The sequence below is a fragment of the Palaemon carinicauda genome, chromosome 41 (genome assembly GCF_036898095.1).
Source record: "Palaemon carinicauda isolate YSFRI2023 chromosome 41, ASM3689809v2, whole genome shotgun sequence".
Classification (NCBI taxonomy): Eukaryota; Metazoa; Arthropoda; class Malacostraca; order Decapoda; family Palaemonidae; genus Palaemon; species Palaemon carinicauda.
Window position 1 is genome coordinate 38,933,884 of NC_090765.1, and position 25,000 is coordinate 38,958,883.

Genomic DNA, 25,000 nt, shown 5'->3' on the forward strand with positions numbered 1-25,000 from the left:
AACCAGACAAATTCGGATGTTACAAAACCTCAGAAAACATCAATGCATCATTATGGAGGAAATATGATGATCAACAGTCGGAAAAAAAAATAAAAAGCTGACATTAATCCTAATGACACGAATAAGCATTTAAATACACACATCAATTCGCTGTCACATCAGCCAGCGATGGAAACCTGTCAATAGTGAGCATTTCCCTTTCAATCCGGTAAATAATTTCTCCCCCTAACAAAAGCAAACAAAATAAAAGGCAAATTAATTCAAGCACATACATTTCACAATGGGAGATTTAAGCAGTTGCCCATCACATTCCGATTAAATAGAACGAAAACAATGCACATTTTCGCATGTGGGTCATCAGATCTCCCAAGTAAAAATCTATCGCTTTCCCTGTGCGATTCGGATAATGCTATGTGTTGATCATCCTATTCTTTGATTTTGATGTATGGCGTTCGGTATGTATTGAAGGCACGAATTGGCGAATGCAGGAAGGACAGAGAGGGAAAGTGGGAGGTGGGGAGGAAAGCAAGAAAAAGGAAGAATTACTATACAAGAGAATAAAAGGGTAGTAAAGGAAGAAATTGGCGAATACAGCGAGGACAGAGAGGGAAAGTGAGAGGTGGAAAGAGAAGCAAGATAAGGGGAAAATTAATATAAAGGAGGATAAGTGTAATAAAGGAAGAAATTCTTTGATTTTGATGTATGGAGTTCAGTATGTATTGAAGGCACGAATTGGCGAATGCAGGAAGGACAGAGAGGGAAAGTGGGAGGTGGGGGGATAAGCAAGAAAAAGGGAAGAATTACTATACAAGAGAATAAAAGTGTAGGTAAAGAAATAAATTGGTGAATGCAGGAAGGACAGGAAGGGAAAGTATGAGGGAGAGAAAAGCAAGATAAAGGGGGAAAATGAATATAAAGAGGATAAAGTGTAATGAAGGAATAAATTCTTTGATTTTGATGTATGGAGTTCGGTGTATATTGAAGGCACCAATTGGCGAATGCAGGAAGGACAGAGAGGGGAAAGTAGGGGGGAGGATAAGAGGATAAAGTGTAGTAAAGGAAGAAATTTTTTTTTTTCATGTATGAGTTTCGTAAATATTGATGACACGAATTGGTGAATACAGGAAGGAATGATAGAGAGGGAAAGTGAGAAGTGGAAAGAAAAGCACGAAAAAGAGAGAAATGAATATAAAGGAAGATAAGTGTAATAAAGGAAATTCTTTGATTTTGATGTATGGAGTTCGGTAAATATGGAAGGTAGGAATTGGTGAATACAGAAAGGACAGAGGGGACCAAAGTAAGAGGTGGTGAGAAAAGCACGAAAAAGGGAGAATGAAAATAAAAAAGGATAAACGAATGTAGTAAAGAAGTGAAGATCGAATGATGATGGAGTTTCAGAGAGAGAGAGAGAGAGAGAGAGAGAGAGAGAGAGAGAGAGAGAGAGAGAGAGAGAGAGAGAGAGAGAGAGAGAGAGATTGTTCCTGCCTTTTGATTTATGTAACTGTATGCATTAGTGAGCTTATTCGAGTGGAACCCAGTCAAAATCATCATCAATCAGGTCTGAGCAAACAAGACAACAATATTTATCGTGCAGATCAACAATGATAAAATATTCTACCCTCAGATCAAACCAAACACAATCTTCTGCTCTCTTTGTACACAGACGATACTGAGCTTCTAATATAACTTTTGCCTTTCGTCCAAAATTGCACTTTCTATATATAAAAAAAGCTACAAAGAACTGAGTTGTACTTTTGAGTCTTGGACAAATTCTATATTATTCAGTGACCTAAAATTCCATAAACAAAATCTTACAAAGTTGGAAAAATTACGTTTGTGGTCATCACTATTAAATTATATTAATCTATAAAAATTGGTGACCTTAGACAATGTTATTTATATACCACGGAATTCATACTTCCATCTCTAAAACAATGTAATTTTTGGTAGTCTTATTAACAAAATATATGAATTAATAAAAAAAAAAATCCAAGAAAGAGGTCAAGGTATATTTCAAACTACAAGAAAGTTTTCTTAAATTTTTGAAAATATTAAGACATTTCTATTACACTTTTATAGATTATTAAAACTACTTCTAACACCAAGACGAACTTTAAACTTTCTGTAGTGATTAAATTTACCTTAGGTCACCTTAAAAAGTATTCTGAATTCAAGTTTGCAACATTGTCAGTAATGAAACATTTAACCTGTCACACAAGTTCGGTGTACAATGAAGTTATAAATATCAATGAACATGACGAACATTAACTGAGTAGTTAAAGAAAATACAGTAATAATGAGACAGTATTTCTACCAATGAAATTTCACCAACCAAGATAACCATCAAACAAAAAGAACTCTTTGAACGTTTGTACTGGGATGAAGTCTTCTTTGTAAATGTTTGAGCCATCTCAATGAGAATACATAATACTTAACAAAATACAGAGCAATATTACCTACTTAACAAATTGATATACCTAAGTTTAATCAACATGTTTAACTAGCTATAATAATATTAATAGCGGAATCATTTAAGCTTAGCGATCACAACAATAGTTATAACAAATTATATCAATTAATGCAATTAATAACAATAGTAAAATTGCCTACAAAGCATTACAGTAATAACAGCATATAAAATATCACAAGTCGCGGCATACCAGCAATAGAAAAAGCATCGACTACCTATATTTAGAAGCATTTATAAAATTCCCATTTAAATCTTGGATATTTAACAAGACAAGAAAATCGTGAGCAATTAGACGGTATCACAGGTTCAGTTATTTGTGGAAAAAAAAAAAAGGAAACTAACAACATTTCTACACTAAACATATGGTCAACATATGGATCAAAGTAACATTACCAGAACGTACATATAAAGGGGGGGCGGGGTTAAAACTAGAAAACTGGAGATATAAGAGATTACTTATCTGTAATTCGAGTAATGTGACATATATAATCAATAACAATATGGAATCACAGAAAATTTACTTCCACTCAAGAGAATATTGGTTTTAACATCAACAACAATAACATTAACAACCTGTAAACTTCTGCATGTTTTGCAAAGTTCTCCAGCTCGACAAATCATTAAAAGTTACAAGTAACAGCACATGAATTTAATGGCTTTCCTCTCTCTACTTACACGCCATTACAAAATGCTAATAAAATCTCTCCCTTGAATGCGACGTTAATTTATCACCATAATATTTAACCTAATGTTTTTAATTTCGGAAAATGGCTGGGCACTCATTCCATTCCCTAAACGGCGGGCCGTAACCCCCCAATACCCATTCTGAACCCCCATGGCTATTAACCCCCATGTGACTTCCCCCCCCCCCCTCTCCCCTCCAAGACTGCTGGTATTTTTCTCCAGCTAACCACTCCCCGGCACCTTTAACGACCTAAATCCTTTGCAGAAATTAAACGCTAATGTCTGAATTTCTGTACTGCGAAAAAAAAAAAAAAAAAAAAATTATTTGTATTTCGCGCAGTGCAAAGACAAGATATATTACTTGATTGAAGAAATCCCTGAATTATATATTAGAAATTTATTCGTTTATCATCGAAACAAAACAAAAAAAAAAATGGTTCCTACAATGCCTTATTCTATAACATCTAACCACAAATGGCGTTATTGCGTCTCACTCGTCTTATTCAAGAATATAGTTTGATTACATCTAAGCAAGAAGGTTAAAGTCCTGGTTAAAGAAACCATTGAATTATCGATTAGAACTTCAAGAATGTTAAAGACTTGGTTAAAGAAACCCTTAGCTCTTACAATATCTTAATCTACAAAAACACCTGGCCACAAAAGACCTCATTGCATCTCACTCGTTTATTCAAGAAATGCATTGTATTATCCAAAAATTTTATTTGACTAAATCTAACCAAAGTTGAAACCCGTCCCAACATAAATCGAGAATCTCTAAAACAAGAGAAGTCGGTCACCCAAACTACAGGCGCCGATATATGATAGAGTATCATAACTGAGAATCATTACAATCATCACGACATCACGTAGACTCATCATTTTTCTATCTGAGAAGCCTCTTAATAGTCGTCATGGGGCCAAACATCGTGAGGTCATACCCTCACCTCCACACGATAAAAGGAAAAGGTAGGAAAGATGAGGAAGAAGAAAGATGAGGAGGAAGAAAGATGACCCGAAGAAGGGAAATGTTTCATATTGTTATACACACAAGAATGAAAATGTGCGTCTTTAAAATTGCAGTACGTCCCTCAGGTACGAGGGGAGAGGGAGTAGACATAACTTGGTGAGCTGGGGGTACTTGTGCGTGCCCATATATCATTTACTTGTCACTTTTGACGGGTCGCGTACACAAGTAATAATAAAAATAATAATAAAAGGAGATCATTTAAAAAATATGTTTCTTTCTTTTCCCTATAACCAAAATAGTTCCTACAGGGTTACCTATAACACATATGTACACCTTTCATACAGAAACTCATTGTGCTACACAAACGAGAGAGAGAGAGAGAGAGAGAGAGAGAGAGAGAGAGAGAGAGAGAGAGAGAGAGAGAGAGAGAGACTCCTTACAATAAATTCCAGGCAGAAATATGAATAATGTCCGAACTTCGCAGACATCCTACAGCGGACCTTTGACGTCCAGAGTTATAAATAAGAATTCATCCATTAAAATTTTCTCCTCCAACTTTTTTTTTTTTTTATGATCAAATAGTTTTGGCCGCTTACCGGGGCCCCAAAGTGCTCGGGTGGGCGAGGGAAACTAAAGATTAATGAGCATAAGAAAATGAAAAATGAAATGCCGCTGCAAAACTATCTTAAACAATTATCTGGCTGACTTCCGGCCCCCATGAGCAATTCAGGCTTCATTTTATATTTCCAATTACATCAAATCGATGAGATTGATAATATATCTTTTTTTTTTTTAAAAAAAAGGTTGATTTAATTCAAATGAATTTATCAGCATTAATTTTTTTTTTCAATCAATCGAACGATCAGTCTAAATACTAGAGCAATTGCAAGTAACATTTATTTGAATAAAGTCAAAAGTAGAATTAATTATGAAGCAAAACAAAATTAGAATTAATTTGAAGAAAGTCAAAAGATAGAATTCATTTGAAGCCAGTCAAAATTAGAATTAACTTGAAGAAAGTATAAGTTCGTGCGCGCCCTCTGTTCCTGAGGGGACGCTGCCCCACCACCCGGATTTTATGGCATTCGACGGATTTCGCACACAAAATAAGTGGTGTTGCGGGGATCTTACAGCGGTTGGGTTGCAATTCCAAGAGATTGGGACTAAAGTCGTGTTATTACATTTGAGGCTCTTTTGTAAACCCCCCCTCCCCATTCTTCCACCCCCCTCTCCCTCCACCCCTCCGGACCTATCCTAAAATAAGCTACTCCTATCCCCCATTCCACCTTTCCCCTGGGAAAAGGAATGGGATATTCTATATAATAGTTGTTCCTATCGTATGATGTATTCTGAGAATTCCACGAGACCCATCATTGGACTCCTTCGGTAGCAAGGGTTCAATTTATAAGAATAAAACAGTGGCTGGGAGAGGTAGGATGTTGGTGAGTGGCTGGGGGGCGTGGTCATTGGTACCCATCAATCCTTCGATCTTGTTCCTCGCACGGTTCCTTGACCGCGTTCCTCAAGGAACGGATGATGAGGGAGCAGATGATGATGGTGAAAAGAACAATGTGAAGACCAGGATGTATATTTCAAAGGTCTTATACTCATAGGATTACATGAACGGAGAAAGGGTATTCTAATATGAAGAAAATGGTATTTTTTCAAGAATACGCACATGTGGAAGCAAAAGGCGTTTCAAGAATACTCACACGTGGACCAACTAATCTTCATGAAGTATACAAATTAGGAGCACATAATTAAGCAAGAAAAACATTGTCTTTGAGTGCGTGCACGCATTTGAAACACCTCAGCTCCCCCTCCCCTCCCCTTCCCATTCCCCTACACCCTGCCAAAAGCCACCGCGAATGATCATTTAAAGAAGCGATGGGATGCTGACAAAAAAAAAATAAAAAAAAAATAAAGGGAAAAAAAGGTAGAAGCTGTTCAAGAATGCTAGTTAGTGAGAGACTGAGTGAGTAAGGTGGGTAGGTAGGGTCTTATATCATCGAGGTGGACTTAATATATGCAAAGCGGACGATATTTCCTGACAGGCAGAACTGGTAAGGCAGCATTGTCACTGCAGCTGCGTCGACAGGGCTCTAACACCCCCTTCCCCTACCCCCTAACCTCAAGCCATGCCCCATTTCCCCCACCCTCAGGACGCGTGCAAAAACAAGCCCGACTACACTCCCCAACTAATTAGAATTTTTGATATATAAACTAGACCCGTCCACTGTTAGTCCATGTCCTCCCCCTCCCTTACCCTCTCCCCTCCCCACTTCTCATAATGCTTCTCCACCCCCGCCTCTTGCAATCGTCCGTCTGCCCTCCTCCTCCCCCGCCCATCTAGAAGTGCCCTGTATTTATTCCAATGCAGAATGACACGGTCATTCTTAAATTTTCAAAACTAAATCGATAAACAAAAGGTTAAATGTCTTTCAAGTTACTGTGGAGAGAGAGAGAGAGAGAGAGAGAGAGAGAGAGAGAGAGAGAGAGAGAGAGAGAGAGAGAGAGAGAGAGAGAGAGAATGATTAACAGTAACAGTTTTCACTGTTAATATTCAAAACCTAAGATGAGCCGGTTCTCTTAATTATCAACACCTTCATTTAAACCTTTTTTTAAAAAGTTGCTTCCACTCTGTTCAGGTTTGGCCAGATTCTGTGGTATCGTTAGAATCAACTCTCCAGATACGAGCAATTCATCACCAAAAAGCCAAGATTTCTCTTTGTAAAACCTCTAAAAAAACCTCTTCGTATTTAGTGAATTAAAACATTGGGTCACTTATCAAATGCATTATCAATGATATTTACATAAAAGTTTCTCCACTTACCGGGAGACGTTGGAGGCGACAAGTGGGTATGTCCAGTTTTTTGGGAGGACGTTAATCAGAGCGAAGGAAATTATTATTAATACTGAAGAAATTGAGGACTTCAAATGTCCAAATAGGCAGCGAATGTTTTTATGTTGAACAGGCTAATATAAGCATTTTTTATAGTTTATTTATGAAAGATTTATTGGCTGACACTATTATCTTTTTATGGTTTATTTTGAAAGATTTATTCTAATATTGTTACTGTTCTTAAAATGTTATTTTAATAAGCCATTACTTCACTTGTAATTTATTTTTCCTTTCCTCACTAGGCTATTTTTTTCCTCTTTGGAGTCCTTGTGTTTATAGCATCCTGCTTTTCCAACTAGGCTTGTAGCTATAATAATAATAATAATAATAATAATAATAATAATAATAATAATAATGCACACTCTTGCTTCAAGAATTGGTACCCAAGGAAAAACTCCTACTTCAAGAATTATTACATTTGAAAAAGTGGTAAATTTAGAGATCAGGATTAACGGGTTTGAATAAATATAGCAATTAAATTCTAATTGGTACTTCTCACAATTAAAAGAAAATATAAAAAAAGAAAAAGAGAGAGCTAACTGTAGTTTGACATTCTTCACCAACAACAATAATAAATTAGAGAAGAAAGCTGTTAGTGAAGTGTGACCGTGATAAAAAAGAAGTCGAGAATCTAACTGGTTTTAAAAGTACAGAAGAACTGGAATATCCATAAATAATATTTGAAGGAAAAAAAGAATTTTGAAATTAAGGAAAAATCGAATAAGTAATATATTGAACGACCATTCAAAATTCATGATGAATTCGAATTAGAAATAATAATCATATAAAAAAAAACATTAAGGAAAACTACTTTAGCAAGAGCACAATATATATAGCTTACAGCATACGAATATGTAAAACTCAAAATCATGATGAATTCATATAAAATTATCAATATTTACAAAACATTAAGGAAAACTAGCAAAGGCACATATATATATATATATATATATATATATATATATATATATATATATATATATATATATATATATATATATATATATATATAGCTTACGGACATTAAAACTTATGATGAATTCATATATATATAAATATATATAGCTTACGGACATTAAAACTTATGATGAATTCAAATAAAAAAATTATAAACATAAACAAAAATTCAAGAAATGCACTATAGCAAAAGCACAACATATAAAGCCCACAGCATAAATACCTAAGAACTGAGGATCATGGCTTCCAATTGAAAAGATGGAAAAGGACTAAGGTAACAGCAAGGATCAAAGGCCGCTAGGAACAGGACAGCAATGATCGCGGATTTTCTGGTGATAACCAACAGAAGTATTTGAGTATCAAAGGGGCAACAAAAACACCCATACTTCGAGTATTGCACCCTCCGTTGCCCAAATTTCTTTCCTTACCATACTCTGCCACCTAACATGACACCACTCAAACAGTATATAGGTTTAGAGGCCACTCATGAATGGCAAAGGAAAGGGACACTGACATTGCCCTATCGAGCAAGACAATACCCTTGAGATTGACCATATATATATATATATATATATATATATATATATATATATATATATATATATATATATATATATATATATATGTATGTATGTATGTATATGATCATCGGCCAAGCCCCCTATCCACCCCAGGGAGGGCCAGGCAATGGCTGCTGTTGACTCAACAGATAGACCTATGGGCTCCCCCAACCCCCACCATCCTCCGCTCACATGGATAGTGAGATTGCAGCGACCAAACTAACTAACGAGTTTCCGCGGGACTCGAACCCCAGTCTGGCGTTCACCAGCACGGTGCGCCATTTAAACAATAACCCCAAAACACATTTCCCAGAACAGTTATGCCAACTGCAATTCGAGATGCGACTAAACTACGCCTATAAATGCGAAACGGAAAAAAAAATAAAGCATGATAATGGCATCCGTATCAGTCACCACTTCCTCCTTTCAATCGCTTGCATGGCAACTATAATCGGAGAGAAAATAAGAAAAAAAAAGGCAAAAGGAGTAGAATTATCGTTACGCCAGTTCTATCTTCCCATCTAATATCATCTCGGTTAGAGAAACATTGTCAACAATTCCAGCATCTGAGCCGTAATTCCCGTTTTAGGAGAAGGAATGAGAGCCATGGATCTTTGTTTATGGGGGGAATAACACTTCTGCCTCCGACATGGTCAGAGAAATTTTGCTACATGCCTCCATTACAACCGCCATTTTCCGGGGAAAAACAAAACTTTACTGGAATATGTCGATCACGTCTGCTGTAATTTTAGCTGCTTCTCTTGTCGCGTTTTCCTAATTAACTACTTCTGCGACACTTGGGAGTATTGGACCAATCACGGACCGACTCCGTATTGCTAGTGGCCAATCACATAAAAGTTTTTTTTTTCCATTTCCTGCAAACGTAATGATGCAGACATGATTTCAAGAACTATTTACAGACGTCCACAGGTGTAATAGAATAATCAATAATAGTACAGGATATACATTTCAAAATTAGTGCATTAAACATAATGTAAAATATGCAATTCTAGACTCCTTTTTTTACAATTTCATATCTTAAGTGACATCTTATGACAAATTCAGTTTGTAAATACAAATAATTTATTCAGTGCTCTTTGGGAGGCTGGGGGAGGGGGGAGGGGGATAGGAAAAGGATGTCGAGAGGGAAGTATTATGATGGAGGATAAGGCAATGTGTTGGATGAAGGCGAAGTGGATGAGGACGTGGATTGTGGAGGTGAGAGAGGATGCTGAGGATGAGTAGAGAGATCTTCTGGAGAATCTAGTTGTTCTCCCTCCTCTTTCTTTCTCTCCTGACAGTGACGACCTTCTAAGACTATGTCCACCCACGCACAGAACCTATCAGGGCCTTCTGTAGGATGAGAACAAGAAGAAGAGGAAGAAGAAGAAACGACAGTCGCCGTTCCAGTTGCTGAAGTTGTTCTGGATGCCCGTTCAGCTGCTACCACGACTGGTTTGCGGTTGCTATTAGCATCCGAATGTTGCGAAATATGGGGATTGTTCTCTTCTGCCATAGATCGAGGACATTCGTAGCTTGTGACATATCGAAGTGAATGAAGGCCGGTCTCGCCCTTCCATTTGGGGGACTGTGGGTTTTCTTCTCTAATTAAATCTGAATGATCTTCGTCAGGTGATCCAGCCTCTCCTTTACTGTACAGACCGCTGTTTTCCCTTCTGCCGGATTTACTTATGTCCTCCCCACGAGACGAAAGACGACTATTATTTTTGTGGGAACCTCTTGGACTGACCTCTAACGACCTTTCTCGGTACACTGTTCGTAAAGGGGACCTGTCTTTAGTTATCTTGCAGCCCAAGACAAAATCTTCGCGAGGATAATTCAAAAACATATTGTAATCACTACCATTTTCCTGGGCCAGGTAAGAATTCGTTCTGGGTTCCGACTTCACATGCAAGTGCGTATCTGGAGGTTCCGGTTTAATTTCCAGTATGGCATTTTCCGCATCGGGCTTGGTTCTTTTGCGGGCGGCTGGGTACCGGAAGCCGCATTGAACTTTGGAGGACACGATGCCCAACGCGCGTGTCCTTCGCCAGAGTGTCATTACGGGGATATTACAGCGCTCTGCGGCAGGTTTTATAGGCGTTCCGGACTTGACCATAGAGAGGGCTGCCATCAGGTCATTTTGCGTCCATCGTGATGGACCCGACTTAGGGCCTGACACGGCCCCTCGGATGTTCTCCCAAGTCCCCTCGAGAGGGCCATGGGGAGGCGTCGAACTTCTCGAATGAATGAACTTCTTTTCGAGCAGACCAGTCCTGGAAGAAAACGGCGGTAAAGGAGGCGGTGGTGGTGCTGGTGGGGGAGGTGGATTGGGAGGGACACCACCAGCAGCAGCGGCAGGGCTATTTGAGGAAGGAACAGAGCCCCTATCAGAATCCTTAATTCTACTTTTGCATGTGGACGGTTTCCCTGAATCTTTACAACACTCGACATCTACATCATTAACAGGGAGGTTCAGGTGACGTCGAAGTGCCGTTGGCGGTGCCCAGAGAGTGGTGCTTGGCGTCGATTGGACACCAGCTTTCGATGAAGGTGGCGATGCCGGTTGGGGCCATTTCGCCAGGGCATTCCCCTGGACACCTGCATTCCCTCCAGGTCCAGGACCAGGGCCAGGCCCGGTCTCAACCACCGGAGTAGTAGCGTGAGGAAGGCCGCAGGAGGAGAGATCAGCGAACATAGATGGAAACACGGGGCGCCCACCATCTGTAAGGAAACGGTGTGGCTAATGTTGAACCAAGTGAGGTGGGTCATTAGTCGAACCACGCCCACACCACTCCACACACAAACACACACCAAAAAGGAACACAAAAATAAAAATCCCGTCTCAAAACACCATGCAGGAGCAACAAAATGTCCCTCACGTCAGTGTTAGTTCACCCCAAGGCACGCAGCAATTAGATCAGGGATATTCAAGTTACCCAAGACACACTGACGAAATATAAACCTGAGATCTACCAGTCTGTATTTGGAAGACTCGTAGGGGAGCAAAGGAACAGAAAGCACAATTAGCAAAGGAATTTTATCAATTAAGGACCGAATTCTCTCCTTCGAGTAATGGAAGCAAATCGTAATCCTATCAAATGAAGAAGACTGGTACATCTGAATGTTGTCATATGATGTGAAAAAAAAAAACCGAATACGCATGCTCAGACCCTTAATTGCATGATTGAAAAATAACATGTTACTGTTGATTCCAGATCGCTGCTAATTTTGCATGTTTTTATTATGAAAAATAAAACCGCGTCTATGCTAAAGGCTGTGTGGGTATCATGACCCTAGATCTTGAGTGACCTTGCCATGATCAATATTTTGAATCAAGGTTAAATACATTAATAATTATCAGTCATTTACCTTTCCCTTGAGTGAATAAAGCCATGAAGAAATATAGAAAAGCATTTAATAGATTCATTAAAGATAAAAAGTGTAAAAGAACATCCAAACGTACCGCCCAGTTGGGATTCGAACGCATAAATATAAGATACCCGCTAACGTGTTAATAAAAATAATATATTTCTGATAGCAGCCTGCCGATCATGGGGGGGAAAAGCAACAATTTTTCAGTATTATACATCACCACCATTTATGCATAAGGTTCTAATGTGCCGGATACAGAACTGCATACCAGCCCTCGACTAATTTATAGGAACTCATACTACAGTCAGATTGGATGACCTCCCCCCCCCTCCCTTCCGCCCACACGCCCAGGGCCTGGCGCCCACCCAACCCACCTGGTGACTCTTTCCAAACCTTTTCAACTAAATACTATTCGGGGGGTAAAATGATTTCAGTTAACAGGGGACATCATCCATTAGATACAGCACAAAAATTCTCAACGAAATGTACCATATTTTTCTTATTTTTGTTTTTCTCATGAACCCATGACCTTCGCTTTTGATTTTACATGCTTTTATTGGGGCTGGGATAGAAAATTTAATAGTAATTTACTATTTTTACAAATGGAACTATCTTAACTGGGTTTTATTTATTTTCAAAAGGGCGGTAATGCTGAAAACTATAAACTCCCAGCTAAAATTGATTATTATAATGTCTCATCATAAAGATTTGAACTTCCTAATAATAGAGGAAAATTTTTGGCTATATGTTATATAAATACAAGTGTATCTTTCCGTTCACACTGAGCTCTACCCATCTCTCGGGAAGCAAGTAGAGAGAGTAGTCATACCCTGGTAAGAGAGGGATGCGTGCACGTGTATAAACATATCTAAATATTTAGCAATCATTTTTGACGGGTTGCGTACAAATAACAATAATAATTTAATTATTCATTACTTCGCTTGCAGTTTATTTGTTTCCTTATTTCCCTTCCCCACTGGGCTATTTTTCCTTATTGGGGCCCTGGGGCTTATAGCATCTTGCTTTTCCAACTAAGGTTGTAGCTTAGCTAATAACAATAATAAAAAAAATAATAATAATATTAATAATAATAATAATAACAACACGCCACAAAATAAGACCCTAAAACAAAGACCCCCAAGAAACAAGAAAATGGGTCTACGGACAAGCGTCCTTTATGGACTGCAACCATCATTTCAATGAGGACATTCACCAAAGACTAACAAATTGGCAGGGCAATGCTATATAACGGTTCCTCCCTTCTCCCCCCCCCCTCCCAAAATGTTGCCCTTAGCCCCTCATACAAATCTCTCCCCCGTCCCCTTCCCCCCTTTCTAACAACCACCGCATCCGACAACGTATCTCGGCTCCCTTAGCCACGTCAGTGCGCCCATATATCTTCAGACTCGGTTTTCGTGGCTGAAATAAAAACAAATACGTCTACTCTCTCTCTCTCTCTCTCTCTCTCTCTCTCTCTCTCGTGTGTGTGGGTGTGGGTGTAAAATAGAAAATGGGCTTATAGCATCCAGCTTTTCCAACTTAGGTTGTAGCTTAGCAAATAATAATAATAATAATAATAATAATAATAATAATACTCTCTCTCTCTCTCTCTCTCTCTCTCTCTCTCTCTCTCTCTCTCTCTCTCTCTCTCTCTCTCTCTCTCTCTCATGTAAGTGTAAGAGAACAGATACCGAAAACAAAATGAAAACATCCATTATTATAAAAATACCAGAATCTCTCTCTCTCTCTCTCTCTCAAAGATGCAGCGATATGAAAAAAGAAGAACGAGAAACGAAGGGGATAAAAAAAAAGTGCACCCGAACAAAAAACGCGAAATATGAAACTTAATTAATTCATAGGAGCCCATAGCGTTGGCAACAGAACTTCGGATTCATCAATCATGATTTGGAGCGAAACAAGTCTCTCTCTCTCTCTCTCTCTCTCTCTCTCTCTCTCTCTCTCTCTCTAACCCCTTCCAATCATCTGACACCCCACGGGGGACCTAGTACCATTTCCCCCAACAGACCTTATATTAGGCCGAGGCTACTACTATGCAGGGCTACTCAGCGTCTTCCGATTTACAACCATTGCAAGCCAAGATATTACGTCATCCCTAACATGAGATCCTTCAGTAAGGATTACTTATAAAGGGAAAGGATTATTATAAAGGACAAGAAAAAATTAATGAATTTCATAAATGTGAGGACATCTGTGGACAAACAATATTAGAGGTGATTAGAGAATGCAAACTTCTGCCAAGATAATTAGCCTGATTGTCCAAATACTCTTGATCACTGACGTTTTATTTTACGAATAAAAGTATGTAATTTATATTGTTACGTATCTATTAGGTCAATCAAGGTTATTTACAACAAATAAACGGAATTAAATTGCATCGTGTAGATATTTTTGCATATTTCTTTCTTTATCATAAACAACTGAAGGTTATTATTCGTGAAAAAACAAATAATAATAAATGACAAAAAACCTCACAGTTCCAGGTACAATCTTTAATTCCTGTATCCTTAATAATATAGTTTGATACAAACTAAATTACACTCCTCAAGCAAAAGGCAAAACATCCATTGACATATACTGTACACCAGCTGGAGAGAGAGAGAGAGAGAGAGAGAGAGAGAGAGAGAGAGAGAGAGAGAGAGAGAGAAACGATTGCCCCGAGGCTTGACTTTGTATCACCACATGCAACACCGTATAAAAAAAGAGGAGAGAAAGATAAAACAAAAAGTCTGACCGTCATTTACTAACTTTGGGTGGGTTCTGGAGCCCTCGGGCTAAAAGGGCGATCTGAACAATCTTTCTCCGCGATTGTAAAGCTTAAATTCAACTAGGTCATCTCCGTAGAGGGGCAGACCTTTACATGTATAGTATATTTACATTGTTACAGTTATGGTTAATTTTTCACCTTGCTTACTGTCTGAGAAGATGAAAAATAAATATATATTTTTTTTTCTATACAAACGCTTGGAGTTGCAAGTACAATAGGCCTACTCATAATTACTCTATAATTAGTTATACAAATTGTAATCAAATGATGAATTTGAACGCCGACGTTTATCAGAATTAAATAAATGATTGTGACCTTCCTATTTTACTTTAATAATTATTATGCAATTATTCAAATTTACTAGAAAACAATCTGTAAATGTATAAATGTCGCTAATGTTTACTTGACCTGTTTACTTGACCCTGGTTTTTATAATCGTAAAATATAATAATTCCTCAAGATCATTTTATTAAAGATTATAATAAAAATATTTCCCAAAGTACTAGTTATATTTGTCCTCCTTCGCTAACAATAATTCCTCGCAAATGGAGAGGAATAGAGAAAACGTTACGTGATCTTATTCTGTAAACAGCGCCTCATGCCTAGAGATGATGCCCCCAAAGTCGGCAAATACGTTTCCCTCGAACAGAATGGGGGAAGGAAGCAGTGTGGTTTGAGAAACGGCGCTGTCGAGAGGCGGAGGTGGAGGCTGAGGAGGAGGAGGAGGAGGAGGAGCGGGAAGACGATGGAGGAGGAGAAGAAAGAAGCGGAGGGTGCAAGGGAGGAGGAGGTTGATGGCTTAGTCGACGACTTCTAACAATCGGAAACGCTTGTTCCAATTGTTGGTTCGATCGCTCATAAATAAAACTTCATTTGAGGGGGGGTTCCTATCCCCATACCAGCTACTAACAAACCCCCACCCCCCATTACAGGATTCCCCATGTGGCGTTCCTGGCCTCTTGGATTCTAAAGCATCTCTCTCTCTCTCTCTCTCTCTCTCTCTCTCTCTCTCTCTCTCTCTCCAGATATCATTCCACTGTGGACCAGAATTGTAATTTCAATCTTAATAATAATATAATTCGGTCATTCCATTCTATACGTCTGTTGCTCTCCGTTTAAAATTGAACACCTAGAACAGACCAAGCATCAAATTGTTTATCTTAGCGTCACGTTATTGTATATATATATATATATATATATATATATATATATATATATATATATATATATATATATATATATATATATATATATATATATAAACCAACAAATCCCCACCAGAAAAGATGCTTAAAATGGTGCTACATTTTCTTTCCTTCAATGTATCTTTTTAACATCTTCCGCTTCAGCATCCTCAAAACACAGACATAAAAAAGAATTCACATTTATTCTTCCTATGTTAATGCAACTAGGCCTAGTGAAAAACAATAGACCGACTTCAACCTAGTATTTGGGTCTATGCCACATTAAACACGAACAAATACGCCCATTAAAAACCATTCAATCATATATAAATCCAACACGAACAAATTAGCCTATAAAACACCATTCGATCATATATAAAAACCAAGTGAAAATGGATAGTATCATCAACCAGTTTCTAGAATAGTTGCGTTTTAGAATATGTGGGCCATTTAATTCAGTTACAGAGCTTACTGATTAAGGTGGAATCCTTACGACGGCCCATCATCAAAGTCTACATATAATTCACTTAGTGCAGATCTCACACAGCCAGGAGGCTTGGCTGGCTGGCTGCCTCCCCCGCTATAGGTCAAGGCAGCTCTTGTCGTCCTCACAAGAGCAGATGAGAAACTAATCTTTAATGTTCTCGACATTAAACTTATTTAGAGGCAATTGCTAATTTCCTCATATGATATGAAAACTCCTCTTCTGTTATAACGTCAGTCCAATACTTCCTTTCAATGGGTAATAGATCATCTTATCAACAACAAATGCACCCTTTTCTTGTCCACTGCTGGACAAAGGCCCCAAACATGTCCTTATTCATAACTGGGAGTTGACCATATTTCATCACCGTGCTGGCCAGTGTGGATTGGTGATGGTGGGAAGGAAAATTTCGTCTGATTGCTCACAGCAAACCAACCTAGTATTGGATGTCCCTGACTAATAGAGCTTTCTTGATCATGGCGATACAAAAACCATTTCACCACTCATCATTTTCACCTAAATCCTAGAACCTAAACCATGCCACTACCTCCTCAATGGCCACCACTTCCTCTACGCTTCCTTGTAAGGAGGATCCTCCTCGCACTCATCGTAAATGCATGAATATCCTCAAGCGTAGGCAAGTTGGGTTTAAGTTGTGTTACGATGTATCATATCTCCAACATACATACACCCTACCACTGGGTTCCCGAACCCAACGACCCACCACCACCATCCCACCCTTGACGTGCACCTCATTCCCACACCCACTCCAATGGATAGCTTTAGCACATTACCAATCTCTCTCTCTCTCTCTCTCTCTCTCTCTCTCTCTGCATTTAATAACCATACGCAACACGAACAAACACCTTCCAGTTAATTACACGTCTGACGTTAATGACTGGTTAACTATCGGTGTTCATCTGGCATCACAGAGTCGTTAACTACTAGGCTGACGACGCCATTGATCGGTTAATTACTCATCTGAAATCAATGACAGGTTGGCTACGCAGCTCATGTGCCGATGACTGGCTAACTGCTACCCAGACATCATCATCCTCGTCATTTAAAAGCGCTTAACAAAACTATTCTTTGAAGTTGACGGGTTCCAAAGATGACGACGGGTTCCAAGCAAAAACTTGTGTTCTCCGATTGAGAAATCTTTTCCTGAACGCGCCAGTAGAGCGGAAGACTTCATGGATAAGAAACTAAAACGCGAGTCTGAAATTGTGTACAATTAACACGTCTAAGAGAGTTTTTTTTTTATCTTAACCACTTTGTTCTGAATGCCAGATATTATCTCGAAAAGTTTGGCCTTAGCTTATGATTGGCTCAGTTACTCTAGATCTAGCCAAAACCATTGACGTCGATTTCTAAGTTGCTTGAGCTGGCGACGTCCTATCTAATTTTCTAGACGCAATGATCAAATAATTTTACGAATTTCATAAAATTCCATACCATTATCATCTTAGTTTACGAAGGTTTTCATTTGTTCTTGACATGTAGGCATGTGCAGCTTATTACCACTTGCTTTAACGTTAATTTTTATTACCTGATGTCTGGTATATCTTCTTATTGTTGTTGGAGATACAGGATCCAATACTTTCTTTATATTGTGCTTTCTCTATGACACTATAAGCCTTTCAGCTCAACCATATATTTATCCATAGATCAAGTAACATATTGTTAGCATATTTGAGAAGAATCACGTTTGCCTACTCTAAATTGGTGTGATTGTAAACAATATCGTGTCTCCGATGAAAATTTCTGAATGAACAACTTTACCCAACTGTTTACAATTAATACCGGAAATTCAACCTTTCTAGTCTTTCGTAGTTTATGACATATTTATTAATTTCTCATATTACCTCTATTGACTTAATCCTACCAAGGCCTTCTTTGAGACAGCCTTAGTCTTACCCATATTACCATAAAGCATTTAGGTAAACATATTAAGTTCTTCGCACCCTGGTGTTCCCTCCTCTTCTTCTTCTTCTTCTTCTTGTTTTAACATTCATTTCTCCACCCATCAAAGACACAACAAGTCTTGAATATTAGTCTTAAATTTCACCACGTGACGTCATCTATTCTAAACTGACAGTCGGTGGCGCTAATGGCCGCAATTTGAGGATTTACACCGAAGCTAAACAAACAAAGATTCGTCTTTATGGAATTACTCAAAGGGTTGATAACAACAGTTGCGCCAAGAAGGATTGGATACTTTTGACATCTACCGTTTTGTGAGAAGAAAAACGCCGCTCTCTCTCTCTCTCTCTCTCTCTCTCTCTCTCTCTCTCTCTCTCAAGTGCGTTCAAGTAAATGGAAATGCTCCTTGAAGTGGAGCTGCCATGTAAAATATTGTGAACTTCAAGCTTCGGTTAATAAATTTTCCCGACTGCAGTCAAAAAATGAAAAGAATTTGGGCCGTAGCAAAACAAATGCAAGACTTGATTTATGGCCGAATTTAGCTCAAGATTGCGAAAACTTGCGTCTCGTGTTCACACGCTAGCGAAATTTATATATATATATATATATATATACACACACATATATATATATATATATATACATACATATATATATATATATCACACACACACACACACACACATATATATATATATATAGATAGATAGATATAAATATATATATATATATATATATATATATATACACACATGTAGATAATGAGTTTATATATGTTAAAATACGTTAGGTATAACAATTACATTTAAATATTATAAAAACACTGTTGTAACATTCTTATGAGAGAGAGAGAGAGAGAGAGAGAGAGAGAGAGAGAGAGAGAGAGAGAGAGAGAGAGAGAGAGAGGTTAACTTGGCTTCTTCCCTTTCTAAAAGTCATGAGTTTCACCTCCATAATTAAAGTCTTCAGCCTTCCAGGCAATTACATCGAGCACGTATACTGGCAAACGCTAAGCTAATGTTAAACTAGCTCCCCAATCTGCATGTCCGCGCATGCGCGTTCTAGATAATGACTGCATCCATAATTTTGTTTAATGAGAAGCGGCCTCTTTTCCGAAATAGATTATACAGAGTTGAACGCTGACGGAATTCTATCGTTTCTCGGTTATGATTGATAATAGATGTGATGTTTGTTTTTTATCAATTGGGATACTTTTTGATATGAAAATTATATACAGATGTCTGAATATTGTCGAATCTGTGAGAATATTGTTAAATATTTCTGCGTCAAATCTGTCTGATTATTCTCGAATCTGGCTGAATATTATCGAATCTGGCTGAATATTGTGAAATAAGTTTGAATGTTGTCGAATATTTCTGACGCGAATATGCCTGAATATTATCAAATGTGTTCGAATAATGTCGAATATTTCTAATGTGAATCTGCTTGAATATTGTCAAATATATTTGAATATTGTTGAATTTTTCTGACGCGAATCTGCCTGAAAATTGTCAAATCTGAATAGTCGAATATTTCTGACACGAATTTGCCAGATTATTATTAAACGTGTTTAAATTTTGTCAAGTCTGCCTGAATATTGACGAATTTCTTATTATTGTCGATTCTGTCACGGATAAAATTCGATTAGTTTTCACCAAACGATAAAGCTTTGAAAATAGTTTAAGCATAGAATTCATTTTATAGAAAAAAAAAAAAAAAAAAAAAAACAGAATTTACTACACACAAACAAATAAAACACAAAATAACGACAAAAATAAAGCGCCTCTATCAAAGAACCACCAACACCAGTTCATCCTCGCCTTGAACTACTTAAAAAGAGTAGAAGGATGAACTAGAGAGAGATGTTCCCCTTTTTTCCCCTCGGTTTCCCTCGAGTCCCACAAGAGTTGTAATAGCTTTCATGAGTGAGGAGGAGAGGGAGGAGGAGGGGGAGAGGGGGAGAGGGGGGGGGAGAGGAGGAGGAAAAGAAGGGGTCACTCAGCAACCAGCTTAGCTTAACTTATATCAGGATGATGAGGAAGTTTCATTCATCTTCAGTTAAACTTCACAACGAACCCAAGTATTTCTGACACACACACACATACATACACACACACACACACACACATATATATATATATATATATATATATATCTTTTCTACATGTTGGCCGTTCTTCAAAAAATACTTTAGAGATAAGAATTTTTATCTTTGTCATTTTCCATCCTAGGTAGGAGACATTACTTCATCAGTTACATTACCGCTCATTCAACTCGCTCAAGATTCGAACATATGTCCTCCTCCTGCTAAGCCATCTAGTACCATAAAAGTTATTATTATTATTATTATTATTATTATTATTATTATTATTATAAATAAACAAACATAACAGAGAGAAATGTATGGAGAACCATTTTTATAAAACTGTCTTACCTTTTACCCAAAATAGGGGAAAAAGCAAAATGAAAAAAAGAGAGGGAACCTGAAAGAAGAAGAAAAAAAGGTCTCTCCTAAGCAGACATTGCGAGTGAGCAATTTTGCCAATTTTGTCGAAATGATCGTCAAATAGCAACGCTCACCCGCCAAAATCCATTCGTTCCCATCTAGCAGTCAAGCCAAAAATAATGTGAGCGGATGAAAAATCGATGCAGGGTAATATAAGCGCGATAAAAAATAATGCAGACGTAGGAAACGTTGAAATATTAGGAAATATACTTGCCAAGTCCCACGCCGCGCGAATTGACGGAGAGCTATATTTCGCGACCCCTGGCATTTTTGGCGGGGTTTATATATTAGCCGACGACTTTCCAAGACGTAGACACACAACGCCACGGGTGTCACGTCGGCCTTTTTTCCTCCTCTTCGGAGGATAATCTAAAGGGCCTCTGAACATCAGTACAACTTACCTGAGGGACTTGGCAGAACATCGGTCAAAATCTAACCCTTCGGAAAAATAAAAGATGCGCCTGCTAAGATGAACAGTTGAGCCCCCCTCCCCCCCCCCTTATATTTTAGTGTACACAGGCGATGTAAAGAAGAAAAATAAACATTGGCTCCTCGAAACGTGAGCTGTAAGGATTGAAGTTCTTTTTCTTTTTTTTTTCTCTCTCTCGTTTCGGTGTAAGTTTTACATTAGAAAGATGGAGGTTTTATGCCCATGTAAAATGTTAGATAGCTTTCTGATAACGGGAAAAGTGCCTGGAGTGTATCTATGAATATAAATAGATACATATGTATATCGATTTCTTCCTACTTACGTACATACATAGATATATATATATATGTATATATATATATAAAAAATACATATATATATATATATATATATATGGGTGTGTGTGTTTGTATGTATATATGTAAGTATGTGTAGGCTACATACATACGCATATACATGATATATATATATATATATATATATACATATATATATGTGTGTGTGTGTGTGTAAGTATACACACACGAGCATTACACACACACACCTACACAGGAGTAACCTAATGCACACGCGAACTTCTTCAACACGCCGTCTTATCTTTAAAAAGGAAGAAATCGCTTCTTAAAGATAAGGTAACCTTCGCAAACGTACCAAAATCATCATCATCATCACCTTCGTCTCTGCATCAGAATCTCAAACAGAGAAACATAATAAAAGGTTGATATTCCTCGTAGAGTAAAAAGGAAAGAAACAAAAAGCCCAAAAAGAGAGACCAGTTTTAACACAACTAGAAGATTACGTGTTGTGTTTAAGAGTTCAAAATCTTCACCATTCATTTCTCCATTCAAGGAGTCTTGGAGGCGTGAGAGAGAGAGAGAGAGAGAGAGAGAGAGAGAGAGAGAGATCGCGTGTAATGGGTATGTAATAAGTGTAATATATCGTATTAGTAGGAAAAATTCTCTCTCTCTCTCTCTCTCTCTCTCTCTCTCTCTCTCTCTCTCTCTCGAAAAAGTACATTTACGCACATTATCAAGCACATGAAGATGGAGGGGGAGATGGGAGGGAATTGGATGAGGGTACGGAAGGGAGCCGAACGATGGGAAGTAAGGAAGAGAGAGAGGGGAGAGGGGGGAGGGAGGAGGAGGGAAGAGTGAGGGAAGAGGGGGAATGAGCGAAGGCTCTCGGTAAGGAATCTCAAAGTCAGAATAATGGCAACCAGTCAGAAGAAGGCAAGGCCGCGCCGAACCACGAATTGGCCATAGAGGCAGGAGCTAACGAAGAAAAATGTGCCGATATTGGTAATTCTCCGCCAGAAATATAATTTGGCATCGGTCGATCTGTCTACGAACGAACGAGGGGAAAGGAAAGGAAAGGAGAGAGAGAGAGAGAGAGAGAGAGAGAGAGAGAGAGAGGGGGGGGGGGGGGTTACTGAAAACAGAAGCGCTGTCAAAATTAAGGATAAAAGGAGAAGGAAAGAGAAACGGCGAAAAGGCAGAACACTGATGAATGATGGCTCTAATACCGATACGTGGAAAAATCAAACATCCAATATCTTATGTCAAGGAGTTACACAAATGCAGAGTTTAGCTCACACACGCACGCACACACACTCATACAGCACATACACATGGAAGAGCGCATACGTCATTCATTCATACACACAAACACACGTGTGTGTGTATGTGTGTGTCCCTTTCTGAGTGGGAATACCTTAACGTGGTGAAATGGCTGCGTATCAACATGATCAGCAAAGCTGCATGAGTCAGGGCCACCCACACTAGGTTGGTTTGCTGTGAGCGATCAAGCGAAAGTCTATCACCATCACCAATCCGCACTGGGCAGTGTGGTGAGGAAAACAGGGCAAACACCAGACATGAATTTGACAAGTCTGAGGCCTTTGTCATGTAGTGGGCTGGAAACGGCTGCATTTGTTGTTGTTGTTATGTGTGTGTTCATTTAAGTATGTACGTAGAGTAAGTATGAAACAGAATATAAGCAAAATTACTGAAAAATAAAGGAAATAATCAAATATAAACATTGTTCTTACAAGTTCAATTTGATAATACTAATAAACAACACCAAAGTAACTATGGATGTAAACCATAACAGCAAACAAGATATGCACATCACACGTCCATATGATATTTGACCTTGGCTGTCAGAATTCAATGTTGCCTAATTGCAAATGTGCCTAAAAAAAAACCCAACAGATATGAATAAAAAAATATAACGAACCATCCTCTACCATTTCCGCGCTGAAAGACTATGTATGTCGGCTGTGCTGCCCAAAACACACATAATTAGGCCACATGAATCAAAGCTAAATTACAAGCTAAGTAATTACTGTAATATCTGAAGACCCCATTGATGGGGATATTATGAAAGTTTAGCAAGGCATTAATGAAGCACATTCGACTTCCCAGCAATGGATGTTGGCCCCAAAATATCAAAATAACACGCTTATTTTTTTTTTTTTTAAATACAATATAAACTGCTCACTTACATTCATTCTGAAGAATTTCGCTTCTACGCTTCAACTCTTTTCTTTCTAAAAACAAAAATGTGGATATTAATTTCAAATGATAATAATTCATTCGGCAAAGGTCCTTTTAAGGCCTAAGCAACATGAAGGATATAAAGTCATTGAGTTTAATCTTACAAAAATAATCTTGCCTATATTTTTTAGTATTCTTACCTTGAATAAGAGGTTATTTGTGTAATTGCATATGTATATATATATATATATATAGAGAGAGAGAGAGAGAGAGAGAGAGAGAGAGAGAGAGAGAGAGAGACTTATATATATAATATACGTATTTTTATTACGTCCTTTTATGGTTTTATATGTACATTTATATTATATACCCATCTATCCTATACTGCCCAATAACGCATGACTGCGCACAAACAAACGAACGCATGCGCTGTCTATACAAGCATCCCAGAATCACTGCTCCAGCAGCTTCTATTTCAGAAGTTTGAACAAGTTCCGCCCGACATGAATATAATTTGTAGGCGCTTGCTGAAGTTACCTGATGAATGGGTGACCAAGTAAAGGATATGTGATCGATTCCTTGCAGGACTCGGGTCCTTGTTTCCATTTGCCGAGTCCGGATGCTGAGATCTGATCTGATGCTCAGCTGAGATCTGACTGGGACCGAAGTGTCTCAGTCGGATTATTATTGCCTCAGTAGGAGTTATTGTGAAGGTTGTTATACTGGTTTTTACTTGCAATAGGTGTTATTAATGTTGTTAATTTTGACGATTAATTTTCATACAAGGGAAATAGCCATTTCTTAAGAGAAAATTGTGTTTAAATTATAAACCATTAAGTGTATTATGTGGATAAACTTAATAAATTGACAATGAATTTTGATGCTATGTAATTTATTCAAAAACAAAAGTATCTAATGTTTAACCCATTCATCTAGAAGTGTATTATGAAGGTCTTTACTTATGATAACTTATTTCACTCAAATGAACGTAATGATAAACCTAATAATTAATCAGAAAAAAAAAAAAACATTAATTCATCACAACCTGTTTCAATCGCCTCCTACTGCTTCCCTTTCATCTGTGAGACGTTTTCTAACTTCCCAAACAATTAATCTCCTTTTGTTATTTCCCTTTTCTTCATGGAATCCTTCTTTCTCTTGCTAATTCATTAACATCTACGCCCCCAATCAGCCCATCCCATCCTCGTCTTGTTGTCGATGTCATTATTCCGTCAGTCATCAAATAGAGTAAATAATGAATCATTTTCCTCTATTTTC

The 25,000-nt window shown here is 38.0% G+C and overlaps 2 protein-coding genes across 3 annotated transcripts in view; one reads left to right on the forward strand and one right to left on the reverse strand.

The window, feature by feature from the left end:
• Positions 1–25,000, forward strand: part of LOC137632532 (protein bric-a-brac 1-like) — a 270,003-nt gene that overhangs the window by 230,713 nt on the left and 14,290 nt on the right. The window lies entirely within an intron of this gene.
• Positions 8,708–11,255, reverse strand: LOC137632273 (uncharacterized). The gene has a single exon (XM_068364167.1). The coding sequence runs from the start codon at positions 11,236–11,238 to the stop codon at positions 9,694–9,696; it is 1,545 nt and encodes a 514-aa protein (XP_068220268.1). The 5' UTR covers positions 11,239–11,255; the 3' UTR covers positions 8,708–9,693.